Source organism: Coffea eugenioides, chromosome 10 (genome assembly GCF_003713205.1).
Source record: "Coffea eugenioides isolate CCC68of chromosome 10, Ceug_1.0, whole genome shotgun sequence".
In the NCBI taxonomy this organism is placed as follows: Eukaryota; Viridiplantae; Streptophyta; class Magnoliopsida; order Gentianales; family Rubiaceae; genus Coffea; species Coffea eugenioides.
The window spans coordinates 11,571,085-11,596,927 of record NC_040044.1 but is presented as its reverse complement, the minus strand read 5'-3'; the positions used below and the strand labels follow the sequence as shown (position 1 = coordinate 11,596,927).

General features: G+C 32.7%; 1 protein-coding gene across 1 annotated transcript; it reads right to left on the bottom strand.

Annotated features, from left to right (window-relative positions):
• LOC113750432 (putative germin-like protein 2-1) lies at window positions 1-24,584 on the bottom strand. Its single transcript, XM_027294405.1, has 4 exons — window positions 24,464-24,584; window positions 795-1,130; window positions 690-708; window positions 1-202 (listed from the first exon to the last, which is right to left on the bottom strand). Exons 1-4 carry the CDS (start codon window positions 24,582-24,584, stop codon window positions 1-3), a joined length of 678 nt encoding a protein of 225 aa, XP_027150206.1.
• Between the last annotated feature and the right edge of the window lie 1,259 nt (window positions 24,585-25,843).

The following is a 25,843-nucleotide window of genomic DNA, read 5'->3' as shown; positions in this document are numbered from 1 at the left end:
CTATGCCTCAAGTAAGTCAATGACTTTATTGTCAAGCAGCAACACCTTAGTGATAACATCCGGAGAAATGGGAGGATTTGATCCAAAGACTGCATTTGCAATAGTATTGACTCGTGGATTCTGGCTGCTGAAACCAACAAATGCAACAACATTCATCTTCCCAACATTAAATTGGAAGTGAATCAGACCTTCTTTTTTTTTTCTTTGACAAAACATAAGTCAATATTATTAATCATCTAACTAGAAATCATCCAGCACGATTTGCTTGACAAAGTAATCTACACTAACGGCAGAAAATATATTGAACATATCATAGATATATTTGATATGAAAAATCATAAGATTTAATAGGGTTACAGAATATAAAAAATTACACTGTGAATCACAAATCATCAAATCTGACCAATTGAATGAACTGCTTCATAGATATCTATGCATGTCTATTCCCTCAGATTTACTATCCAATCGGTTCAAGTTCAAAGCTAATGTTGAGATCTGACGAGAAGACTAAAAAATTTTGAATCTAACATATAGATTTGAAGAAATTCTTAAATCTGAGAAAATAAAATAATAAAAACTAAACAAAACTCTCATCAGGATAGTTTGGGAAAGAAGAAAACTCTCACCAAGATACCTTAAGAGAGACTTTGTTAAATAAAAGTAAGAACAAAGAAATATGAAGGGAGGACAAAGGAAAAGGAATGAAGACTTTAGTTTAAGGCCAAGATCTCCCTCCTATGGAGGAAGAAGCGTAGAGAGAAGGTTGAGGGTAGAGAGAGGAGATGACTGAGAACTTTCTCCTAGATTCAACGTTTTCGTAAAGAGTTGATTTTTCATGTTATTTGGAGGATTTGAAGTGACAAAACCAACATGAAGAGTGCCCTCTAACACGAATAGGACCTCGGTTGCACGAGGATGAGTATGGGGTGGGTTTAGGCCATAAGGAAAGAAATCGAGACGAGCTAGGGAAACTCCCAAAGTGTTGAGCCCAGCTAGATTGTTGGCATTCGCAGAAGTAACATTACAACCTTGTTGATTTGCTGCATTTCCAAGTTTGTTCAGTCCCTGAAAGAAGAAATCGTCGGCGTTCACAACCTTTGGGTGCTTACAAATCTTTCCATTCACAAATACTGTGTTAAAAAAAAAAAGAGAACTTATATGTCAAGGCAAACATGATAGGACACGAAAATTGTGCTTAGAAAAAGAAAAATATTTTGCTACTGATTGGGAGTGGATTTTAGCAATGTTACATGTACCAATTGTTGGTTAATTGTGCCTTTTCATGCTTTAATTGGACGAGGACTCGTCTAACTTGGATAGATGTGGTTTTTGTAGGAAAAAGTGAGGTCGAGGAGAAAAACGTGTTGATTTGATGCAACTTGGCTTGGAAATTGCACGTGGAACTTGAACCAAAAGTGGAGGCGAGACTTGAGACCAAACTTAGGTGTCATTTGGTTCGCATTTTGGAATCGGATTTGGATTCAGAATCATTCATCCTGGATTTGGAATGAAATCAATCATTCCAATACATTTGCTTGGTTCAGTGCCAGAAATGTATATCATTACTATAGTTTATGTTGTGTTCGTTGGCTCTTTGTAAATTGAATATAAGAAATTTTCACTAATTAAATATATTAGTATAAATGTATTAGTAAATTTAGTATAACTATTAATAATTTCTATTAGTAAACATGTATAATTATTAGTATAATTGATAATATTAATTATATTACATAAATTAATATACATTATATAATACATATAACTAATAATATCATTATTATAAGTTTGTAACTAATTAAATTAAATATTATATATAATTATACAAATGTTATAATATAAATATATAATTATAATTATATAATATATATAAATATTAATTATACTAAAATTTTATATACATATAATGTATATTATATATTAAATATAATTATTATATATTTTTATATTTAAAATAATAAATGTAATTATAATTATATAATTTATTAATATTATATACATGTATATATTATAATTATATGCACATATAATATACATTTATAAATATACATATGTATTATAAATATATTATTATATAATATTAATAAATTTACAATATATATTATATAAATATAATTATATTTAACTAAATAATTACAATAAATATTTATATAATATACTAATATTATAATAAAATATATAATTATAATATATAATATATATGTATATATTATAATATAAATATATAAATATACTCCCTCCGTCCCATTGATAGTGTCATACTTTCCTTTTTTATCTGTCCCAAAATAATTGTCACTTGCTAAAATTGGCAATGAAAACTTTCACACATTTCCGCTCCATACCCTTCAATGTGACAGCCTTTTCTTATCTTTTAGTGGGCCCAATGTAATACATTTCCGCTCACTTACCAAGTACCAACACTGCATTCAATAGTTCGTGACTCTCACGTTAAATGCATATAGCAAGCGTGCATGACACTTTCCTCTAACGTAGTGTGGAGACATTTAAATTTTTTGGGTCCCACATGTTTTATCACAACTTGTGCCTCTTTTATCATTCACCGACGTATGACTGTATTGGAAGTCAAGCAGGGCATTGCCGGAACTTAAACGCAAATCATTTACCAGTCTTGCACTGTTGATAATAATTCCAATTCCCGAAACGCGACACACTTTTTGGGACAGAGGGAGTATAAATATATAAATATTAATGATATTAATATTATATAATTATAAAGTATATTATATATTAAATATAATTTTTATTATATATTATTATATTTATAATAATAAAAATAAATATACTTATATAATATATTATTATTATTTACACGTATATATTATAATTATATGCACATATAATAGACATTTATAAATATATATATATATAAATAATATAAATATATTATTATATAATATTTATAATTATATATTATATATTATATAAATATAATTACATTTAATTAAATAATTAAATAATATATTTATATAATATATGACTATATAATAATTATACATATATTATATAATTATACTAATAGTATAATAAAATATATAATTATAATATATATTATATACATAATTATATATATAATTATATCAACACTAGGAAATTATATATAGATATGTATATAATTATATATTAATTTTTTTAATGGGTGGCGGGACGGGTCCCATTTCTAAATGGGAATCAGATTTGGGTTTTGTTCAAAACCCTCCAAGTTATTAGGGAATTGAGGAATTCTAAATTTTTAGATATGATTCTAAAATCTCGATTTCGATAGTAATAATCGAAACAACAATGATGGGGTTTATACCAATTCTTCATTCCAAAACCCTCTTACCAAACGCCACCTTAGAGATTTTGTATGGAAAAAGGCAATGGAAACAACTACGCACCATGTTCAGCCCCACACATGGCACCAGACTTGTGGCTAGTCTTGGCGCCAGACTTCCTCGAGAAACTACACAAGATTCATATTCTTCAACTTTAAGAAACTTATTCCTTTTGAGATTCAACAGAAACTTTAGAAAACTATAAATAGGAGTACTTAAGATGTTTTTAGGTGAGAAAATACAAGTTCAAATATTAGTTCTAGGATTTTATTTTTGAGATTCAAGAATCAAAGTGGGAGATTAACGTACATGAGAGTTTCATAAGTTGGGAAGTTCTACATGCTCCTTATTCTAAGTTTTGTATTTTTCAATATTGAATTCTTGTTTACTCTTTCTATTGTTATGAACTAATCTATATCTAGGGTTAGGATTTTGTGAAGGAGTTTTGATTATTTATCCAACTTAAATTATATACCTTTACCTTGGTTTATCTATTTTGATTTAATTACATGTTTGTGTCCAGCCATCATAGATATGCTCTTAGAATTTATATTGAATTGAAAAGGGATATATAACCATGCACTAGATAAATAGATATATTTAATCTAATCATGAGAATAGGTTAAGGTTTGTATGATATAATTAAATTATCTAAGATTTTAAAGGGTTTAATTAAATATATATATGATTTTGAAAAATACATGAGATTGAATTAGGCACAATTTATACATATCGAGAGATAATTTAAAATACTTTTGGGTGATATGCTCTTGGTGTCGTGCCCTATTTTTGAAAAAAAATAAAAGAGAAAGGGATGTTTAAAAATGAATTTTGGATTTTATTTTAAAAAATAAAGAAATAGGGCCTAAAATGGGACATATAAAGTGCGCCGGTTTGATCCCAAAATTTTAGTCTAAAAAGGGTTTTTAAGGAAAATAGGAGTCGCTACTTGGTATTAAGTTTAGGTGTACCAAGTCATCCATAATGTTTGAAAATGAAAAGAAATAAAAAAAACCCTTTTAAAACTCCAAATCTTTGAAAATAAGATAAAAGAGTTCGGGAATCACATTTGAAAAAAAGGAAGGCAAAGATTTGATGTAAGACACCCTTTCAACCTAACCAAGGTTAGTTGCGAGATTTAGTCAAAATTTTTCCTAATTTAACTTATAAACTTATCACATTTATGTGTTTCTATATGGATGCAAACATAGATTTAGGGGGTATCGAGAGGGATGGAATGTCTTTTCAAAGTTTAATTGGTATAAATCACACTAATTGAGATGTCCAAGAATGATTCTTTGAAGAGGTCACAAAAAATGCGAAATATGAGACTAAAAAAAAGAAATTATAATATATAGATAAATATACATGACCTTGAAGAGGGGAATGCAACATAATGGGTACACGATGCTAAAATTCGTGACTCAATTTTACTTTTTAGAGAGGCGATAAAAGCGTGCTAAAACTAAGAAATCATATTCGTTCATTTCCCATATTTGAAGGGTGACTCTCCTATTCTAGTCAAGGAAATAGACTAATCTATTTCTAATTTCCTAAAATAAAATACAATTCTAAATGATATGGTCCAAACATATAGAGGGTAAGGGAATAATAGTAGGAAAAATATCATGCAAATGAAAATAATCTAGAAATAGGAAAAATGCATAAAATGCAATAAATGTTACACAAGATATGAACCTAACGCAAAAATGGTCTAAAGGGTCTAGTATTGGACTAGTTCATTTTTATAAGTTCCCACTAGCGTTGGACCAGTGAGAAATCGGGAGAAAGGCTACAACTAGCATTGGACTAGTTTGGTGACATCATGCATTTATTATAAATAAATAAAACATGTAAAGCATAATTAAAGCAAATAAACACATAAAACATACATAGCACACAACACATAGGCATGATATTTAGATGCAAAATCCTAAAGAAAGTGAATAAACACATAAGTACACAAGCACACAAACATGCAAGCAAATGCAAACTATCTATTACATTGGGGGCAAAATTACAATCTAAAAGGGAAATTTTTGGAAATAATAAACCTATCCATTACATTTTTGGCAAAAATAAATTCTATCTATTACATGACTTAACTAAATACATTTCTTGGGCACCTATCTATTACAATTTGGCATTTAAGTGCATCCCAAATAATCATAAAAAATTAAATAAAATAAACTAGAACTTTAAATGAATAAATAAAAAAAGCACTTAAAACATACAATCACACATAAAATCACATAGGAGCACATAAAAGAATTTAAATTAATAATAAAAGGTACCTCTCTTGAAATAGTGGTTAAATGATGTAGAACTTGGCCTATTTATACTCCAAAATCAACAAAATGGTCAAGGCACCAATTTAATTAATAATTTAAAAGAAAATGCAAACTTATAGCGAATTCACTTTATTATTATAAAGAAATATAAAATCCCTAAAATTTACTAATTAAATGCATTTAAATGAAGCATGATTAACAATGAAATAAGTTAAACAATCATACTGAAGAGATCAAAACCATCAGGGACCCAATTGTAAAAAATTGAAAAGTTTTTATTGAAAAAATAGGGGTCAAAAATTAAATAAAAGATAAAATTTAGAGACCAAAATGTAATTAAATTAAGGACCTAATTGAAAGAAATCAAAATTTTTTTGGGCCATGATGAGGTTATTTAAAAGATCAGGGGTTTAATTGCAAATTTGATTTTCTGATTTCTCAAATGCGGAAGGCCTTTGGGCCATCTTGTTTCTTTTTCTAGGCCGAAACTTCATTGGCCCAAAGAAAAACTCGAAGAAAAGGATGGGCTAGTCCTTTTATTTTACTAAAACAGGGCCATCTAAAAATGTTGGGATTTAGTTTAAAGTCCATGTCATAACTGAAAGAAAATAAAAGCAAATCCATTTACCAAAACCCAACAAATAACCTTAGCCCAATTCTTAAATTATTTTCCTAAATCCCCAAAAGAAAAAAAGAGAACATATTTAACTAGGTAATTTATATCCAACAAAATTATTTAATCTTTAATTATATCCTCAATTCAAAAATAAATCACTCAAAGCATACATAAAATATACAAAAGAAGATCAAGGCTTGAAAAGGGAAGACTTGATTCATTTTCACAAACTTTTGGGCCTTAGTGTAATTATACAAAAGTCAGGGGGCAAAATTGCAATTTCTGAATTCTTCCATGCAAGCTCCTCGAAGCTTTCTCAATTCTAGAAGCTTATCAAGCCCAAAATCATACCAAAATAATTTCCAAATTTTGGACCTAAATACATAAGGTTATGCAACCTCAAACATTAACACAAGATCTCATCTCCGAAACATAGGATTCAACGGAAGATTAAACAAATGGACTGCAACAAGAAAGAGAAAATAGCAGAGAAAAGAAACCAAACGATGTGCAGCAACTTTTCAACCAATTTGGTACGGATCTAAGCATGTACGAAAGAAAAGGAATGAACTAGGATACCTCTAATACTTTGTGGAGTCGAATAAGCACAGTAAACCTCAAGGAGAATGGATCCAAGAGTTGAAACAATGGAAAGCAACTTTTGTTGAAGAATGTTCAAGAATTGTGACTGCAGCAAGTTCAAGCCTCAATTCGAAGGGGTTGCAACATTTTTTTTGAAATTTTTCTAAATGAAACTTCTTCTACTAAGATCCTACATTACCCAGAAATTAAGATCTCCCCCAAAGGAGCTGTATCAAAAGAGAAAATCAAGCTCTAAGACCACGGGTCGGCCAACCTTTTTTTCGAAAAATTTCTGCAAAACCCTTTTTTTTTCCTTTCTCTTTTCTCCCACCACAGATTTTGGTGCAGCTGACTTTTCTTACCTCCTTCTTGCCCTAAAGCTGCGTCTTTACTATTTAATTGAAATGAGAACAACAAAACCCTCACCTCCATAGTGAGGATGAGAGATGATTTTTTGTTGGCTATTTTGAGCCATTTGATGGCTTTTCTTCCAAAATTTTTTTGATAAATCTTGCAGGGTGAGATGGCCTTTTGTACTAGCCAGACTTGGGGAAAAAGCAAAGGAAAAAAAAATGCAAATTTGATGCCTCCAAATTCTAGCTCTCATTTGTACCTGTTTCTAGTACGAATGAAGAAGGTGATGTACGCGTGCTATGGGGCAGATTTTTTTTTTTTTGAAAAATGACATTTTTCATTTTGTTTTATTTTCTGCTTTTTCCCTACAAATCCGAAACAAATAATCAAATAAAGTAAAAATGATTTTCTTAGAAAAAAAAAGAAATAGCAATAAAATTAAAAATAAAATAAAAATAGAATAAAGTAGATACAAAAATTTTGGTATTTACAACTTGCCCCTCTTTGTCTGAATTTCGAAGAATCTCAAGATAAAAATGTAGACACCAAATTATTTATTTGTTTGCTTCAATTGCAATTGAATCAAAACAAATAAAGTGAATTTTAAACAACATTGAAATTAGTAAGCATTTAAATCGATTGGCGGGATCTAACTTAGTCTCAAATAACTAGCGAAAAATTATTTTTGAAACTAGATTAATCGGTGGGATACAACCCATCCTTAGACAATTAGTAAAATCTAACGGATTGGAGAATTCAAGCCCATCAAATGATAGGTTGTTGGGATAAAATCTGAACCCAACAAAATAAACAATTGGTGGGATAAAACTTAAAACCAACAAATAACCGGTTGATGGGATAAAACCCAAACCCAAAAAAATAAACGGTTGGCAGGATAAAATCCAAATCCAACAAAACAAATGGTTGGCGAGATAAAATTCAATCCCAACAAAATAAACGGTTGGTGGGATAAAATCCAAATGCAACAAAATAAATAGTTTGTGGAATAAAATTCAAATCCAACAAAATAAATGGTTGGTAGAATGAAACTCAAACCTAACAAATAAACAGTTTATGAGATAAAATCCAACTCCAATAAATAAATGATTTGTGGGATAAAATTCAAATTCAACCATATAAACTATTGGTGGGATAAAATCCAAATTCAACAAAATAAACGGTTGGTGAGATAAAATTCAAACCCCACAAATAAACGGTTGGTGGGATAAAATCCAAATCCAACAAAATAAATAGTTAGTGGGATAAAACCCAAATTCAACAAAATAAGCAGTTGGTGGAATAAAATTCAAATCAAAACTCAATAAATAAACGATTTGTAGGATAAAATCCAAATCCAACAAATAAACAATTGGTTGGATAAAATTCAAATCCAACAAAATCAAACCCAACAAATAAACGGTTTGTAGGATAAAATTTAAATCCAATAAATAAATGGTTAGTTGGATAAAATCCAAACCTAACATTCAAATTCAACAAAATAAACGGTTGATAGGATAAAATTCAATCCCAACAAAATAAATGGTTGGTGAGATAAAACTTAAATCTAACAAATAAATGATTGGTGGGATAAAATTCAAAATCAACAAAATAAATGATTGGTAGGATAAAATTTAAACCCAATAAATAAATAATTGGTGGGATAAAATCCAAACCCAACAAAATAAACGGTTGGTGGGATAAAATTCAAATCCAATAAATAGATTCTTAGTAGAATAAAACCCAAATCTAACAAAATAAGCGGTTGGTGGGATAAAATCTAAACCCAAAAACTAAATAATTTGTGGGATAAAAGTCAAATCCAACAAAATTAACAGTTTGTGGGATAATACCCAATCCCGACAAAATAAACGGTTGGTGAGATAAAATCCAAATCCAACAAAAAAATGATTGATAGGATAAAATTCAAACCCAACAAATAAATTGTTAGTGAAATAAAATTCAAATTCAACAAAATAAACGATTGGTGGGATAAAATTCAAATCCAATAAATAAATAGTTGGTGAAATAAAATTTAAACCTAACAAAATAAATAATTGATAGGATAAAATTCAAACCCAACAAAATAAACAGTTGGTGGGATAAAATCCAAATCCAATAAAATAAATGGTTGGTAGAATAAAATTCAAACCTAACAAATAAACGATTGGTGGGATAAAATTCAAATCCAACAAAATAAATGGTTAGTGGGATAAAATTCAAATCCAACAAAATAAATGGAGAAATGAAAATGCATTCCAATTAAAAAGAAAAGGTGTGAAGCGATTTTCGCTATTTTTCTAAGCAACTATTGAACTCACTTGCAGAATCAGGTATCACATTTATGAAAATTTTACCCCAGTATAGATCAAACTCAACTAAATAAGTGTTGTTCTTTCTTTCCCTCTAAGAAGGCATGCGTAATCCAATCTTGCAAAAGAAAACAAAAGTAATTGCGGTGAAATATAACGCCACCACCATGTAATTTCTCGAGTTTTGAGAACCATATAAACATGAGCTTTTTAAATGTCAAAAAAAATGTTCGATTTGAAAATATTGTGCAATCTGTTCCTGATCTGTTAGTGTCTGTACTTAACCAATCATGCCTATATCATGAGACATATATGTCTATACACCTATTACGATAAATTACAGGGATTGTCTTTTAGCAAAATTCACTAAAAAGTATAAAAGGTTTTAAACAAGATTATTTGATGCAACGACACAAAAATAGAAAAAAGAAATAATTTTTAACGTTTTTTATTAAGTCTATGAAAAACGACTTAGAGATTCAGATATAAATTTGAGCGGCCAATCTATGATGAGAGAAATACCACATTTGACTTTTTCTGATATCACTTTTCTAAAATTCAATGTTGGCAAAAGAGCCTTAATATGAAGAGAAACCCAAATGAATATAGTCATCAGTTATTCAACAATCGACCCTCTGTTCCATTCACTGCTCTCTTTGTGCTTCAAAACCTTACCTTAGTGCCCTTTCAGGTTTTCATTAAGGTCGTCCCTGCCCATTTATTTATTTTCTTTCTTTTCTTTCTTTTTCCATCATTTGCTTTTTCATTTATTTTATTTTTTATTATTTTCTTTCTTTTCTTCTTTTGCTTTCTCTTTTTTTTTTAAAAAAAACGTGCTTTCAGATTTTCACCTAATGAACAACCTTTAATGATAGCCTTTGTCAGTTCAAAAATATGTTTCAAAATTGATGGTATTAGTGAGACAATCCTTTCCCTACAAAAATTATTGAAGATATATTTATATCATCTGTCATTTGATTATGCAATTTTCTATTAGGAATATTGTAAGAAGTAGAAGTTGAAAACTTTTTAACTTTTGTAATGAGGTCAAGTGGGATGTTAAGAAGTGTTAAGACTCGAAAGCCGATCTTTTAAGGGGTTTTAAAAATTTTAGGACCCTATCCTACAAAATTTGCTCCAGTATAGGGTTATTAAAATTGAAAATTGCTCCAGCTTGAATTTTCAATGGATTTTTTCCTCTCTTTCCTTTGTTTTTGTGTACTCTTTTGTTTTTGACCAAACAAAAAATAAAATTTGCCCCAGTGTGGAGTTTGCGATCCTTAAGGGACTATCAAATGAAAGAATAGATCATTCTGGAGGCTCAAAGGAGAAAACCAAGGGTAAAATATTTAGAGGGAAAAGAAGAAGGCCCGCCTTTTAGTCCACCCTATGTAGTATTTCAAAAAGAAAACTTACATAATCAGATGAAGAACTTTTTACACATATTTGAATTGATTAGCTGAGAAAAAACTTGTCCGTCTATTTTCGTAAGAATGAGCGCTCCTCCGGGTAATACCTTCTTAACAAGGAAATGTTCTTGTCAATTTGGGACAAATTTTTCTTTGCCCTCAACTTGAATAGGAAGAATTTGCTTCAAGACCCTATCTCTTTTTTTGAATAGGCGAGATTTGACTTTCTTGTAGTAAGCATGAGCAATTCACCTTTGATACCATTGTCCATGACAAATAGCATTTAACCGCTTTTCATCAATTAGAGATAGTTGCTCATGTCTCTGTTTAATTTATTCAACTTCCTCCAACTGAGTTTCCATTAAAATGAGTAAGGATGGGATCTCAACCTCTGCGGGTTATACTGTTTTCATTTCATACATGAGACAGTAAGACATTGCCCCAATAGAATTTCTAATTGCAGTCCGATAAGCCATTAATGCATAAGGTAACTTTTCATGCCAATCTCACTGTTTTTCTATCATCTTGAGAATAATCTTCTTCAAATTTTTGTTTACGACCTCCACAGCTCCATTCATCTGAAACTTGTAGATAGCTGAATTTCAATGTTTGATTTTAAATTGTTCACAAAATCTATCTATCATGTTATTATTGAGATTTCTTGTATTGTCAGTGATTAGCGTATCCGACTCCTACTTTTTTGGTTACATGCTTGTAAGATATTGTTTCGACTCATTTGGTAAAACAATCAATCACCACCAGGATGAATCGATGCCCATTCGAGACAGGAGAATCAATAGCTCCAATTACGTCAATTCCTCATATTGAGCATGGCTAAAGGCAGTCATACTATGTAGTTCTGTAGGAGGGGCACATATAACATCGGCATGCATTTGATATTTTGTGCATTTTTTAACAAAATCTACACAGTCATGCTCCATAGTAAGTCAGAAATATCCTGTCTTCATGACCTTTTTAGCCAATAAATATCCATTTATGTGTGGCCCGCATATACTGCTGTGCACCTCTTTCATCATATAATCAGTTTTCTTTCTATCAACGCACCTCAAAAGACCCAAATCCGATGTCTTCTTATATAATACCTCCCTACTTAAGAAAAAATTTGATGACATTCTGCGCAAGAAACTTTTGACAACTGAGTCAGCACCCGGAGGGTAAGATCCTGTCTTTATAAATTCTTTGATATTGCTATACCAAGGATGATCATCAGAAAATTTTTTTACAACCAAACAATATGCCGATTTTTTTTTCTAAAATTGAATGTATAGGTTCAATTACTAACTCATCCGGATGTCGAATCATGGAAGGTAAGATGAATAAAATATCAACGAAAACATTGCGAGTGCGAGAAATATGCCTGAACGTTAAATTTCTGAACTTGTTAGCCAAACTGAGTAGACTATAATGATCGACATGATCTTTGATTCTTGACTTACCCACTGCTTATGTGTTTGATGCACAAGTAAATCGGAATCACTGAATACTATCAAGTCTTTTATCTCCATTTCTAATGCCATTTTCAATCCAAAAATGCAAGCTTTGTACTCAACCATGTTGTTGGTGCAATAAAATTGTAACTTAGCGCAGCAGGATCGTACTTTGCCTCGGATGATACTAGAACGGCTTCGATTCCAACCTCAAAAGAGTTTGAAGTACCATCAAAGAACAGTCTCTATCCAGAATATTGTTCATTCATGTTTTTTGGTGCGTCAACAAAAAAAATCTCCTCATCAAGAAAATAGGTATGTAATGGCTGATAATCATCTTTCCTCGGATTCTCGATCAAATGATCCACTATGGCTTACCCCTTAATTGCTTTTTGTGTAGTGAAAATGATATCGAATTCAGAAATGATCATCTGCCACTTTGTCATATGTCCTGTCGGCATCGACTTTCCCAACAAATATTTCAAAGAGTCGAAACCAAAAATGAGATAAGTAGTATCTCAACTTCTGAGCTGCCTAAACTAAAGCACAACTCCTCTTAAGAAAGGAATAATTGGCCTCATATACGGTGAACTTCTTACTAAGATAATAGATGGTTTGTTCTTTCTTTCTCGAATCATCATGTTGTCCCAAAACACATCCTACAACCTCATCTAGCACGGACATATACATATTCAGAGGTCAACCCGACTTGGGTGGCACTAAGCCCGAAGGGTGTAATAAGTAATCTTTAATTTTACCAAAAACCTGCTGATATTCTTCATTCCAGTTCATCAGTGCATTCTATTTTAATAATTTGAATAAAAACTCACATGTATATGTCAATTGAGTAATAAACCTACCAATAAAATTAATGTTTTCTAAGAAACTTTTAACATTTTTCTGAATTTTTGGTATGGGCATCTCTCGAATTGTTTTGATCTTTGTAGGATCAATCTCTATTCTCTTTTTACTGATAATAAACCCTAACAACTTACCAGCGAGAGCTCCAAAAGCGCATTTTACAGGGTTCAACATTAAATTATACTTTCTTCACGTTTCAAATAATTTTTTTAAATCTACCAAATGATCTTCAGATTTCTTGAATTTAATGATAATATCATCCATATAAACCTTCATATCCTTGTGAATCATATCATGGAATAAGGTGGTCATGATCCGTCGATAGATTGTTCCGGCATTCTTCAACCTGGAAGGCATTACCAGATAGCAGAACATTCCCTACGAAGTGATGAAAGCGATTTCCTCTCTATCCTTTTCTGCTATCAAAATATGATGATACCTGGCAAAACAGTCACCAAAAGATTTGATTTTGTGTCTAGCAGTGTTGTCCAGAAGAATGTGAGTTTGGTAGCGAAAAATCGTCCCTCGGACCAGCTTTGTTGAAATCTCTATAATCGACACACACTTACACTTCTCCACTCATCTTCGAAACAGGTATGGAATTTGAAAATCAAATGGGATTATGAGACACGATGATAATTTTGGCATTGAACTACTTCTCGATCTACTCCTTGATTTCGAGACTTATATCTGGATTAAATTTGCATAATTTTTACTTTACTGGTAGAAAATTTGGATCAGTGGACAGTCTGTGAACCATTATATCTGTAGAAATTTAGGACATATCATCATACGACCATGCAAATATATCTTAGAACATGGTTAAGAATTCAATTATTTCTTTTCTTTGCTCCTTATTTAAGTGCACACTGATTTTGATTTCTTTAGCCTTCGTCTTAGTGCCAATGTTAATGATTTTTTGTCTCTTCTAAGTTCGATTTGAATTTCTCTTCATATTGTTGAGAATCTTTGAAATTGACTCAAGTTGCTCCTCGCTATCACTCTCATTTTGAATTTCGGACTCCATAATTTCAATTTCGTGAGAGATATCGAGTTTGCAATCATTGAATTTTAGAATGGTGATATCCGAAGGGTCGAACGGTTTTGTTTTCGACCATCAAAATTCCTTTCGAAAGAGAAGATAGTCAATTGTCCAATTTTACATAGCTCCTTCAGGGATATTTGGGAACTCCATATCTTCTAATGGTTCATCCTCGCAAATGGCTCCAACGAATAGTTGAGACAGACTTACCTCAACCTCTTGAAACAGGTTCTTCTCATCTAATTTAGAGAGAATTATCCTTGATGGACGAGGAAATGTATAGTGCAATGGCAGGATACTCATGACAATCTGTTTTCCTTCCTTTTTCACTTTTTTGTGTGGTTGCATCTCCCTTTTGTCCTTAGCGATTGGCTGAAATCCCAATCCAAATGTGTCTTTCTTTTTCAAAAGCTATATTGGCTCCAAGATACCTTGCAAATTTCGTCCAAGAGCTTTACCTATTTCATACCCTCCTTGGATTATCTCCTTGGCTATCATGATGTTAGTTTCAGGTGCATTTGTCTTTTCTTTGTACAACCATTCGACTAATACGATATTGGTCACATGGTGAGGAGAATTGAGACCTTTTTACTACTTCTCTACTCAAACTAGAGTTGATAATAATGGCGCAATCATCTTCGGTGAATACGTTAATTAACTAATTATTTACAATAATTTTAGCATTTGATGCAAAGAAAATGGCACAGAATTAGAGAGGTGGATCTAGGGTTGCCCAAGTAGGACATTGTAGACACTTGGAAAATCCATGAGTTAGCAGGTAATTTGAAATTGAGCAGGTCCTATCTCTAACACCAGGTGCACTTCACCCATCGACTCTCTCTTTGCACCATCAAATCCTCTTACTACAGTTGCTGATGGGCAAAGTCTAGCATCATGAAGTCCAAACTTCGTAAGAGTATTCCACGAGTAGATGTTCAAAGCAGATCTATTATCTATCAAACTCTGGGCAATAAATTTTCATTGCACCATACTGAGATATATAACGGCTTATTGTGTTCGATCTCCTCCGGAGTCAAATCCTTATCAAAAAAAATGTTATATGATTGGAGGTCAAAACATTCTCTACAATGTGAGTGAACTTATCAATTGAAATATTCTTTGGTCACTCAAAACTCTAACCAGTGCTTTCCTATGTAACTCAAAAGTTAAAAGCAAGTCCAGAATATAGACTTAGACAGGCATTTTGTCCAACTGTTCCATAACCTTGTACTCACTCATCTTTAATAACTTGAGAAAATTCAGTGCCTCCTTTTCAGTCACAGATGACTTCAACGATAGAGCATTCTCCCTCGCATTTGGTTGGACAAAAACTTCAGAATCACCCACAATCTTTCCAAATTTGGTAACGGTAGTTACCTCCTCCTTTGGCATCTCTATATTCCCAACCACTAGGGCAAGTTCACTATAATCCCATGATACTTCTTGTAAGTTGTGAACGAGCGACTACTCGAAAAATTGAAGTACCACAGGTACTGACTATTCACATTCAAAGGGTGACAAGTCCAAGATGAAAGAATCCCTGCTAATTTCAGAGAGTCCTTTTTCTAGTATAAATGGCTTCTCAATTATCCCAACTATCTCAGTCTCATTCACAATACATTGGGCAGGCTCTTCAAACTCCTTATCGGTGGTGATAGCCCCCACAATGTTCTTATGTTCCGAAAGAGGATTCTTACGAACATTCGACCCTTGCTCACCTCTCCTTCTTAAAACTATATCTCCAACATCAATCAAGTTTTGAATTTTGTGTTTCAATGCTCAGCAATTGGCAGTAGAGTGACCAGAACTCCCAGAATAATAGGCGCAAATGGTTTGGGGATCATAATCAATGAGAACACCTCTAGGATAGGTTTTAGGATGCACAATGCCAATCTTGCCAGCAGCCTTGAATTGCTCATATAATTGGTCGATAGGTCGGTCCAAATTGATAAAGATTCGATATTGATTTTGATTTTGGGTTTCATTGGTTTGGTTATGGTTATATGTTTGGTTACTTGGTAGAATAGGTCTTGGATTATAAAGGGCTCGGGGTCGAACTTGTAAGTTTGGTTGAGAAGTCTGAAAAGGTGATGTGGGTGTACTTGTGTGAGAACACCTCTAGGATAGGTTTTAGGAGGCACAATGCCAATCTTGCCAGCAGCCTTGAATTGCTCATATAATTGGTCGATAGGTCGGTCCAAATTGATAAAGATTCGATATTGATTTTGATTTTGGGTTTCATTGGTTTGGTTATGGTTATATGTTTGGTTACTTGGTAGAATAGGTCTTGGATTATAAAGGGCTCGGGGTCGAACTTGTAAGTTTGGTTGAGAAGTCTGAAAAGGTGATGTGGGTGTACTTGTGTAGTTTGGTCGGGGACGAGAGGGGTTGATAGTGGTGTGGTAAACAAGTCGGGGATTTGACTAGTAAAGAGGTGAGTATGTAGAGTGATTTTGAAATCTTGGTCTAAAAGACGGGCTTTGATCCCACACAAAAGTAGTTTCTCCTTCCTTTTTCTTGAACTGAGGTTTCTTTCCAAGATTATTTTGATTCTGCAGGGCCTCCAACTGTACTTTCAAAGCCGACACATTAACAATTTTTTCCGTCTTAACAAACTCATTGAATTCTTTGAGTTCGTTGACGGTAGTTGCGAATGAACTACCAGTCATGTGAAATTTTTTTTCAAAATACGGTGGATCATGTGCCTTAATAAAGCTGTGGACAATTTCCTCTTCAGTCATTGGGGGTTCCACTTTAGCAGCCAATTTCCTCCAATGTTTAGCATGTCTTATGATCTTCTAATGGTTTTCTTTTGGTTTCTTTAAGTGTTGTTCTTGTCGGTGCAAGTTCACAGTTGTATTCGTATTACCTCACGAAAGCTATAGACAAATCTAACCAAGTTTTCATCTCTTTAGGCTTCAAATTAGAATACCAATCCAGAGTGTTGCCCTCCAAACTTTCAGGGAACAATCGCACCAGCAAATTTTCGTCATCCATAGGTTTGCCAAGTTTGTTAGCAAACATTTTAAGATACGTTTTAGAATTTTCAATTCCATTGTACTTATTAAATTTAGGAGCTTTGAAACCCAAAGGCAATTGCATATCCGGAAAGAGACACAACTCATCATAGTCCGAACCTCCATGCTTGTTTAATCCTTGACTTTTTTTTTCATAAATTCATCAAATCGGTCTAGCCTCTTCAGTAGATTCTTGTCAATCGGAGCAGAGGGTTCATCTATTTTTACTTTCCCTTGAAAATGCGGTATCCAATATCAATGGCTCTGTGGCAGGATGATGGGGCCTTTATGGGTTAGATGGGATATTCAGGTTGATTTGTGGATACCTTTGAAAAATTTGATTGCTAGTGGGGTTGGCTAAGATACTGTTCGAATATGTGTGTGGTAAACAAGGAATAGGGTATGTAAAAGCACCCCCAGGTGGACTTGTAAAAGGTGGGACAAAGATGATTTGGATGTGTGACATGTGAGGTGGTTGATTTTCTAATTCGTGTTGATTATCGTCAACAGGTACATGGTCATTTTGGACACAGCCAGCATTGTTTGAGACCAGTTAATCGATCATACATCTTTGCGCCACTATTTCTGCACTTAACTCATTGAATCTGTTCAGTATCTTATTTAATTGGGCCCCGAAATTTGAAGCGTTTGACGAGAGAGAATCATTGCAAATCTTTCTGATGGCTCCGGATAGAAACTCATGTTTTCACGATTTCTCAAGGTTCTGCTGCGGGACCGTGTGAAGATGGGGATTCTGTGTGTAGCTATATTTGAAAGTACCTTTGTTGCTTTATGGAGTCAAATAGACGTGTAGAAATTCAAGAAAAGTGCATCCAAACGCTAGAACCAAGCAACCAAACTTGTACTGCAGGATGTTTAAGTGCTGGCGAGCTGGTGATTTTGAGTTGAAATTAGAGAGACCTAGAGGCCTTTTTTTGGGAAGTTTCCTAGATGAAAGTTTCTCCCTTTTAAACGTAGATGGTGCAGAAATGAAAAAATTGCCCTAAAGACTATATTCGAAGTCAAATCTCGGCCGAGAAGAAGGCTGAACCATCAACCCTATTCTAGAATTTTTCAGCCAAAATTTTCTGCTCCTTTTCTTTCTCTCTCCCTGCTTTTCTCTCTTTTCCTCTCTTTTTGTTGTTTTCCTTTTGCTGACCTTTTCTCCTCCTTCTCCAGAAACCCGACATTAAGTTGTCCAAAACCCTCTTCTCAATGGTGAGAATGAGGTGGGTTTTGTTGGTTTATTTTGAGCCATTTGATGATCTTGTTTCCAAAGATTTCTTGATCATTCTTGTAGAGATGATGTGGCTTCTTGTACTAATATGCCTGGGGAAAAAGAATGAGAAAAAAAGCACCCCAAATTTCCAACTCACATGTACTGGTTTCTAGTATGAAAATGAAGAAGAAAAATTCACATGCGCGTTAGTCTAAAAAGGGTTTTTAAAGAAAAATAGGAGTCGCCACTTGGTATTGAGTTTAGGTGTATCAAATCACCCAAAATATATTTTAAATAAAAAATCCTTTTAGACGACTTCAAATCTTTGAAAATAAGCGAAAATAGTTCAGGAGTCACATTTGAAGAAAGGGAAGACAAAGATTTGATCTAAAACACCCTTTCAACCTAATCAAGGTTAGTTGCGAGATTTAGTCGAAAATTTTCCTAATCTAACATATAAATTTATCACATTTGGGTGTTTTTATATGGATGCATACCTAGATTTAAGGTGTATCGAGAGGGATGGAATGTCTCTTCAAAGTATAATTGGTGCAACTCACATTAATTATGATGCCCAAGAATGATTTTTTAAAGAGGTCACGAAAAATGTAAAATATGAGACTAAAAAAAGAAATTATAATATATAGATAAATATATATGACTTAGAAAAGGGGAATGCAACATAATGGGTACTAGATGCTAAAATTCGTGATTCAATTTTCTTTCTTTTAGAGGGGATAAGAGCGTGCTAAAGTTAAGAAACCATACTCGTTCATTTTCATATTTGATGGGTGACTCTTCTAATCTAGTCAAACAAATGGACTAACCTATTTCTAATTTCTTAAAATGAAATGTAATTCTAAATGATATGGTCTAAACATATAGAAGGTAAGGGAATAATAGTAGGAAAAATATCATGCAAATGAAAATAACCTAAAAATAGAAAAATGCATGAAATGCAATAAGTGTCGCACAAAGTATGAACCTAATGTGAAAACGGTCTAAATGATCTAGTATTGGACTAGTCCATTTCTACAAGTCCTCACTGGCATTGGACAAGTGAAAAATCGGGGAGAAAGGTCACAACTAGCATTGGACTAGTGCAGTAACGTTATGCATTTGTTATAAATAAATAAAACATGTAAAGTATAATTAAAACAAATAAACACATAAAACACATATAGCACATAACATATAGACATGATATCTAAATGCAAAACCCTAAAGAAAGAATAAACACATAAGCACACAAGCATGCAAGCAAATAAAAACTATCTATTACATTGGGGACCTTAACTACAATCTAGAAGAGGAATTTTTGGAAATAATAAATCTATCTATTACATTTATCTAACTAATTAACTTTTTGACAAAAATAAAACATATCTATTATATTGCCAAACTAAATACATTTCTTGGACACCTATCTATTATAATTTAACATTTAAATGCCTCTTAAATAATTATAAAAAATTATATAAAACAAACTAAAACTTTAAATGAATAAAATGAATAAATAAAAGAAAAAACACTTCAAACATGCAATCACATAGGAGCACATAAAAGAACTTAAAATAATAATAGAAGGCACCTCTTTTGAAATAGTGGTTAAATGAGGTAGAACTTGTCTTATTTATACTCTAAAATCAACAAAATGGTCAAGGCCAAATTTAATTAACAATTTAAAAGAAAATACAAACTTATAGCAAATTCACTTTTATTATTACAAAAAATACAAATAATTATAAAATCTCTAAAATTAACTAATTAAACGTATTTAAATGAAGCATGATTAATAATGAAATGAGTCAAACAATCATACTTAAGAGATCAAAACCATCAGGAACCTGATTGCAAAATATTAAAAAGTTTTTGGGGTTATAATTATTGAAAAATTAGGGGAAAAATTGAATAAAAGATAAATTTTAGGAACCAAAATGCAATTAAATTAAGGATCTAATTGAAAGAAATCAAAGGTTTTTAGGGCTATGGTGCAATTACTTAAATGATTAGGGGCATAATTGCAAATTTTGTTTTCTGATTTCTCAAGGCCAGAAGGCCTTTGGGAGATCTTGTTTCTTTTTCTGGGCCGTAACTTCCTTGGCCCAAAAGAAAACCCAAAGAAAAGGATGGGCTAGTCCATTTATTTTACTAAAACAGGGCCAACCAAAAACTTTGGGTTTTAGTTTCAAAGTCCATGTCATAACCCAAAGAAAATAAAAGCAAATCCATTTACCAAATCCCAACAAATAACCGTAGCCCATTTCTTAAATTGTTTTCCTAAATCCCCAAAAGAAAAAAGAAGAAAACATTTAACTTGGTAATTTTTATCCAACAAAATTATTTAAACCTTAATTATATCCTAAATCTAGAAATAAATCACTCAAAGCATACATAAAATATACAAAAGAAGATCAAGGCTTGAAAAGGGAAGACTTGATTCACTTTTCACAACATTTGGGCCTTAGTGTAATTATGCAAAAGTTAGGGGGCAAAATTGCAATTTTCTAATTCTTCCATGCAAGCTCCTCGAAGCTTTATGCAATTTTGGAAGCTTATCAAGCCCAAAAACCGTACCAAAATAATTTCCAAATTTCGGACCTAGACACATAAGGCTATGCAACCTCAAACATTAACACAAGATCTCATCACCGAAATACAGGATTCAACGGAAGATTAAACAAATGGGCTGCAACAAGAAAGAGAAAATAGCAGAGTAAAGAAACCAAACGATGTGTAGCAATTTTTCAACCAATTTAGTACAGATCTAAGCATGTACGAAATAAAAGGAATGAACCAGGGTACCTCTAATGCTTTGTGGAGTTGAATAAGCGCGGTAAACCTCAAGGAGAACGGATCCAAGAGCTGAAACAATGGACGTACAGCAACTTTCGTCGAAGAATGTTCAAGAATTGTGACTGTAGCAAGTTCAAGCCTCAATTCGAAGGGGTTGCAGCATTTTTTTCGAAATTTTTCTAAATGAAACTTCTACTAAGATGCTAGATTACCCAGAAATCAAGATCTCCCCCAACGGAGTTGTATCGAAAGAGAAAATCGAGCTCTAAGATCACGGGTCGGCCAGCTTGTTATTTTTGAAAATTTTCTGCAAAACCCTTTGTTTTCTTTCTCTTTCTCTCTTTCTTTCTCTTTTCTCCCACCTCAGTTTTTTGTGCAGCTGACTCTTCTTACCTCCTTCTTGCCCTAAAGCTATGTCTTTTACTATTTAAATGAAATGAGAACCACAAAACCCTCATGATGCGAACTTGATTCTCCAAGCTCCCCTTCTCGAAGAAATGAATTGCACAGGCAGCAGAAGAATCTATCTAGACCAGGTTATGGATACAAAAATGGAACAACCTTGACCCCTCTAACCCACAAAATTACGAACCTTGAATCTAATCGCGACCCACAACTCAACAAGATAGCGAACCAAGATGTGTTGGTAGAATGGCGCCACAATTGAACGTGGTCTTGAATTGATAAACCAAAACTTGAACAAAGGAGACACGATTCACTTTATATCAAGGACTGTTCTCAAGGAATAAGAAAGAGAAAACTCTCAAATTTTATTCATCATCTGACTTGACTATAAAAAATGTTGACATTTGAGGCTTATTTATAGCCTTTTACAAGACTCAAAGACCTAAACCAACTTGGAAACAATTAACTACTTTCCTAAAACTATAACTAGACTAGAATAGGAAACTAACTAAATCAATTGGCTTAACTACGGTCAACATGACCTTAGCCTTTATTTCCTAATTCAAACAACTTACTTAACTCTTAAATTAACTCTAATTAACAACTAACATTGCTGGAAACTCAATTAAATAAATGATAACAAGAAATAAGCATGACACAGGTTTGGATCTTCAATGATTCTTGAGCCCGATAACCATTATTGGAATGTGAAGACTTGTAAAATGAATTTCCCTGAACTTGAATCATTGGATCTTATTTTCTCATCATTCCCTCCCTCTTAAAGACGATTTGTCCTCAAATCGAGTGCTTGCCTACAAAGGAGCAATTCGGGAAATGTCTTGATGAATGCGAGCCAAGAAACATGCCTTCTACTCAATTTGATCACGAGCCCACTTGCACGTCTCGACTCATGAGCCATGAAGCACGAACACTCTTCACCAAGCTTATTCGATCCTTTATCACCTCACCTCAATGGTGAGGATGAGAGTTGGTTTTTTGCTGGTTATTTTGGGCCATTTGATGGCTTTTCTTCCAGAATTTTCTTGATAAATCTTGTAGGGTGAGGTGGCCTTTGTACTGGCCAGACTTGGGAAAAAAGTAAAGGAAAAAAAATGCAAATTTGATGCCTCCAAATTCCAACTCTCCTTTGTACCTGTTTCCAATGTTTTAAAACCCAGACCGTCAATTGAACCGATGAAGTGAAAGGGTCGAAATTCAACCGGTCGGACCGGTTAGATCCCGGTTCAATAAATTTTTTTAAAAATAATTTATATAAATATATGTATGCACGAACTAAGACATGCACTGGACTAATTTAAAACTTTATATGATGAAAAGTTTACTATTTTTTAATAGCTTGGATTTTCAAAAATAAATTTTTTAAATTTTTAGTTGAAACAAATAAATTTCATCTCAATTTCAATTATATCTACTAAAAAAATCTTAAATCCAACCCAAAAATATCACAATATTTTGAAATTATACAAAATTCACCTCTATGAGAATTTAGACATTGTGAACTTAAATTTTAATTTACGTTTTTGAGATTTAGAGATTGCAATTTAAAAAAGGAAGTTTGGAGTTTGAAGGAAGTCAAGAGAATTGAAAATAGAAATGCAAACTTGATAAGAAACAAAAAATGAGATAAAAGTGAGTGGTTGTGGCATTAAATAATTTGGGTTAAAGAAAAATAATTCTTTTTTAACTTTTTTCAATTTAATGGACAAAAACAAAATTAAAAGATGGAAGAAAACATCAATAAATTAAAACTAAAGAGATTTGATTAAAAAGGGAGTGACAAAAGAAAAGAGAAGAGAGAGAGAGAGAGTTGAAGATTAAAAAGAAAGAGTCATGAGAAGATGAGATTTTGTAAAAAAAATGGAAAAAAGAAATATGGGTGTTTGTTTTATATAAATAAGTTATAAAAAAAAGCTAATAAGATGTGACGGTGCAATGGTTACTACATTGATTTTCTATTACAAAGGTCTTGCGCTCGAATCTTGATAGTTGCATTTTGCAAAACAGAAAAAAGGGGGGGGGGAACTTGAAAACCGGTTCAATCCGGTTCAACGGTTTTCACGAGTTTGACCGGTTTTCTAACAAAGTCAACTTTAACATAGAATCGGACCGGTGCCATGGCCGGTTCGCGGTTCAACCGGGTGACATGGCCGGTCTGCGATTCAACCGGTCGAACTGGCCGGTCTAGTCCAATTTTCAAAACACTGCCTATTTCTGGTACGAATGAAGAAGGTGATACAGCACACGCATGCGTGGGGCAGAAAAATATATATTTTTTTTGAAAAAAATGATATTTTTCATTTTGTTTTGTTTTGTTTTCTGCTTTTTTCCTACAAAGCCAAGCAAATAATCAAATAAAGTAAAAAATGATTTTCTTAGAAAAAAAGAAAAAGCAATAAAATAAAAATAAAAATGGAATAAAGAAGATAATAAAATTTTGGTGTCTACACTTGGTATGTCCAGAAATTAACTGGATTGTAATTCTAACTCTGGATAAAAAATCTGAACCTCGAGTTTTGCCAATTATTTTCTTACCACTACGCTGTTTGGTTTGATTATCTATTTAATTTCTTAATTAGTAGTTAAAAACATTTTTAATTTTAATTTATTATTTTTCATAGTAATTAAAATAGAAAAATTAACTCCTACCTCTAGATTCAACTCTAGGAATATTCCAAGTCATTTTATTACTACCATTGACCCTTGACATTTGGAAAAATTCGTCTATCAGCTACATGTTTTGATAGTTGTAAGGAATTACCAGCAGTATTGGGATCATTGATTGCAACACAAAAATCCTGCGAGGGGCTAGGATCAGAAGCGACAGCAAGGGATGAAAGTAGTGCCATTGCGGCAATGGTTATGAGGAATGGAGCTCCCATGGTAATTATGGATGAGATCTAGTATTTCTTACACTAACTCTTTGGCTGATGGTTTGAGGGATTTGGCTGATGGTTTGAAGAAAATTAGAGTGCCTGACAACTAGGTCTGCAGGTTGGTTAATTAGTGACTTCTCATACTTAATTAAGTCAGCAAGATGAATCCTTCCTCAACAACTAGGTACATGCATGTATCTAGCTGAACGCATTTTTTTTAAATTTTTTTCTTTTTCTTTTTGTTGAATCCCCCCCCCCCCCTCAATGTTATGCCCTAGCCAATCCGATCATTTCTCCATGGCTAGTCCTTTACTGGAAAATGGTCGAACTTTCAATGGTTGAAATTTTACTTTGATGGTAAAAAGTTTGAAAAGGTCATGAAGCTATTCGTGAAATCCATGTAATTCTAGATATAATAATTTTTTTCTTTTGAACTTCCTCCAACTGATATCGAGTACTTCCAATAGATTCTAATGATATGGCTTTCTATTTATTTATATTGTAAGCAGGAGGTTTGAATCCAAAAACTGCTACTTATAATCCCTCCCTCGATGTGCTTTGTTTGAATGTTCAACGTACAACTAATACTTCGAAATTACTCCTTCGTGCAAGAGAGTTAGCTATGAGAAGCAGCCAGAAATTCAATCTTAATTATCCTTTTTAGATTAGATCCTCTGACTAAATATACTTAGTTGGATATGCAATAATGAATTAGAGCATTAACTTGATCCAAACTCAAAGGTTTTGTGATAAAGAGTACTATCCCAGGCCATTGTATTTTTCCATATCACCTAGTCAAACCCTACTTATTCTAGGAGTTAAGATGTTAATATTCATGCACTTCTGCCCACTGTAAATCCCAACAAATTTTGTTCCACAACTAATCTCATTTGCAAAGTCTTCTTAATATTTAGTTAGTGGTGTTAGTTGATTCAAAAAGGTCATGATTGCAACTTAAACTCCAATACTTATCCAGCTTCTAGGTAATCATTTTTCATGACCTGGTTTTTGAAAATATGGGAAGTAGTTAAATTCCAACCACGTAATTGAAAAATCATTCACTTCCAGACTGGCCAGAGGAATTTCTTTGCCTCTTTCCTGAAAATGATATATGTACTTACGTAAAGGATAAGGGATGCTCGAAAGTCTTTGTTACTAGTTCAACTAGACGAATAAATATCTCTTGCCTTTTCCTAGGATAAGAATAGATAGATGCAGGAAATACTTGATCCCTGATTATCTATATACATTTAAAATGATATTTG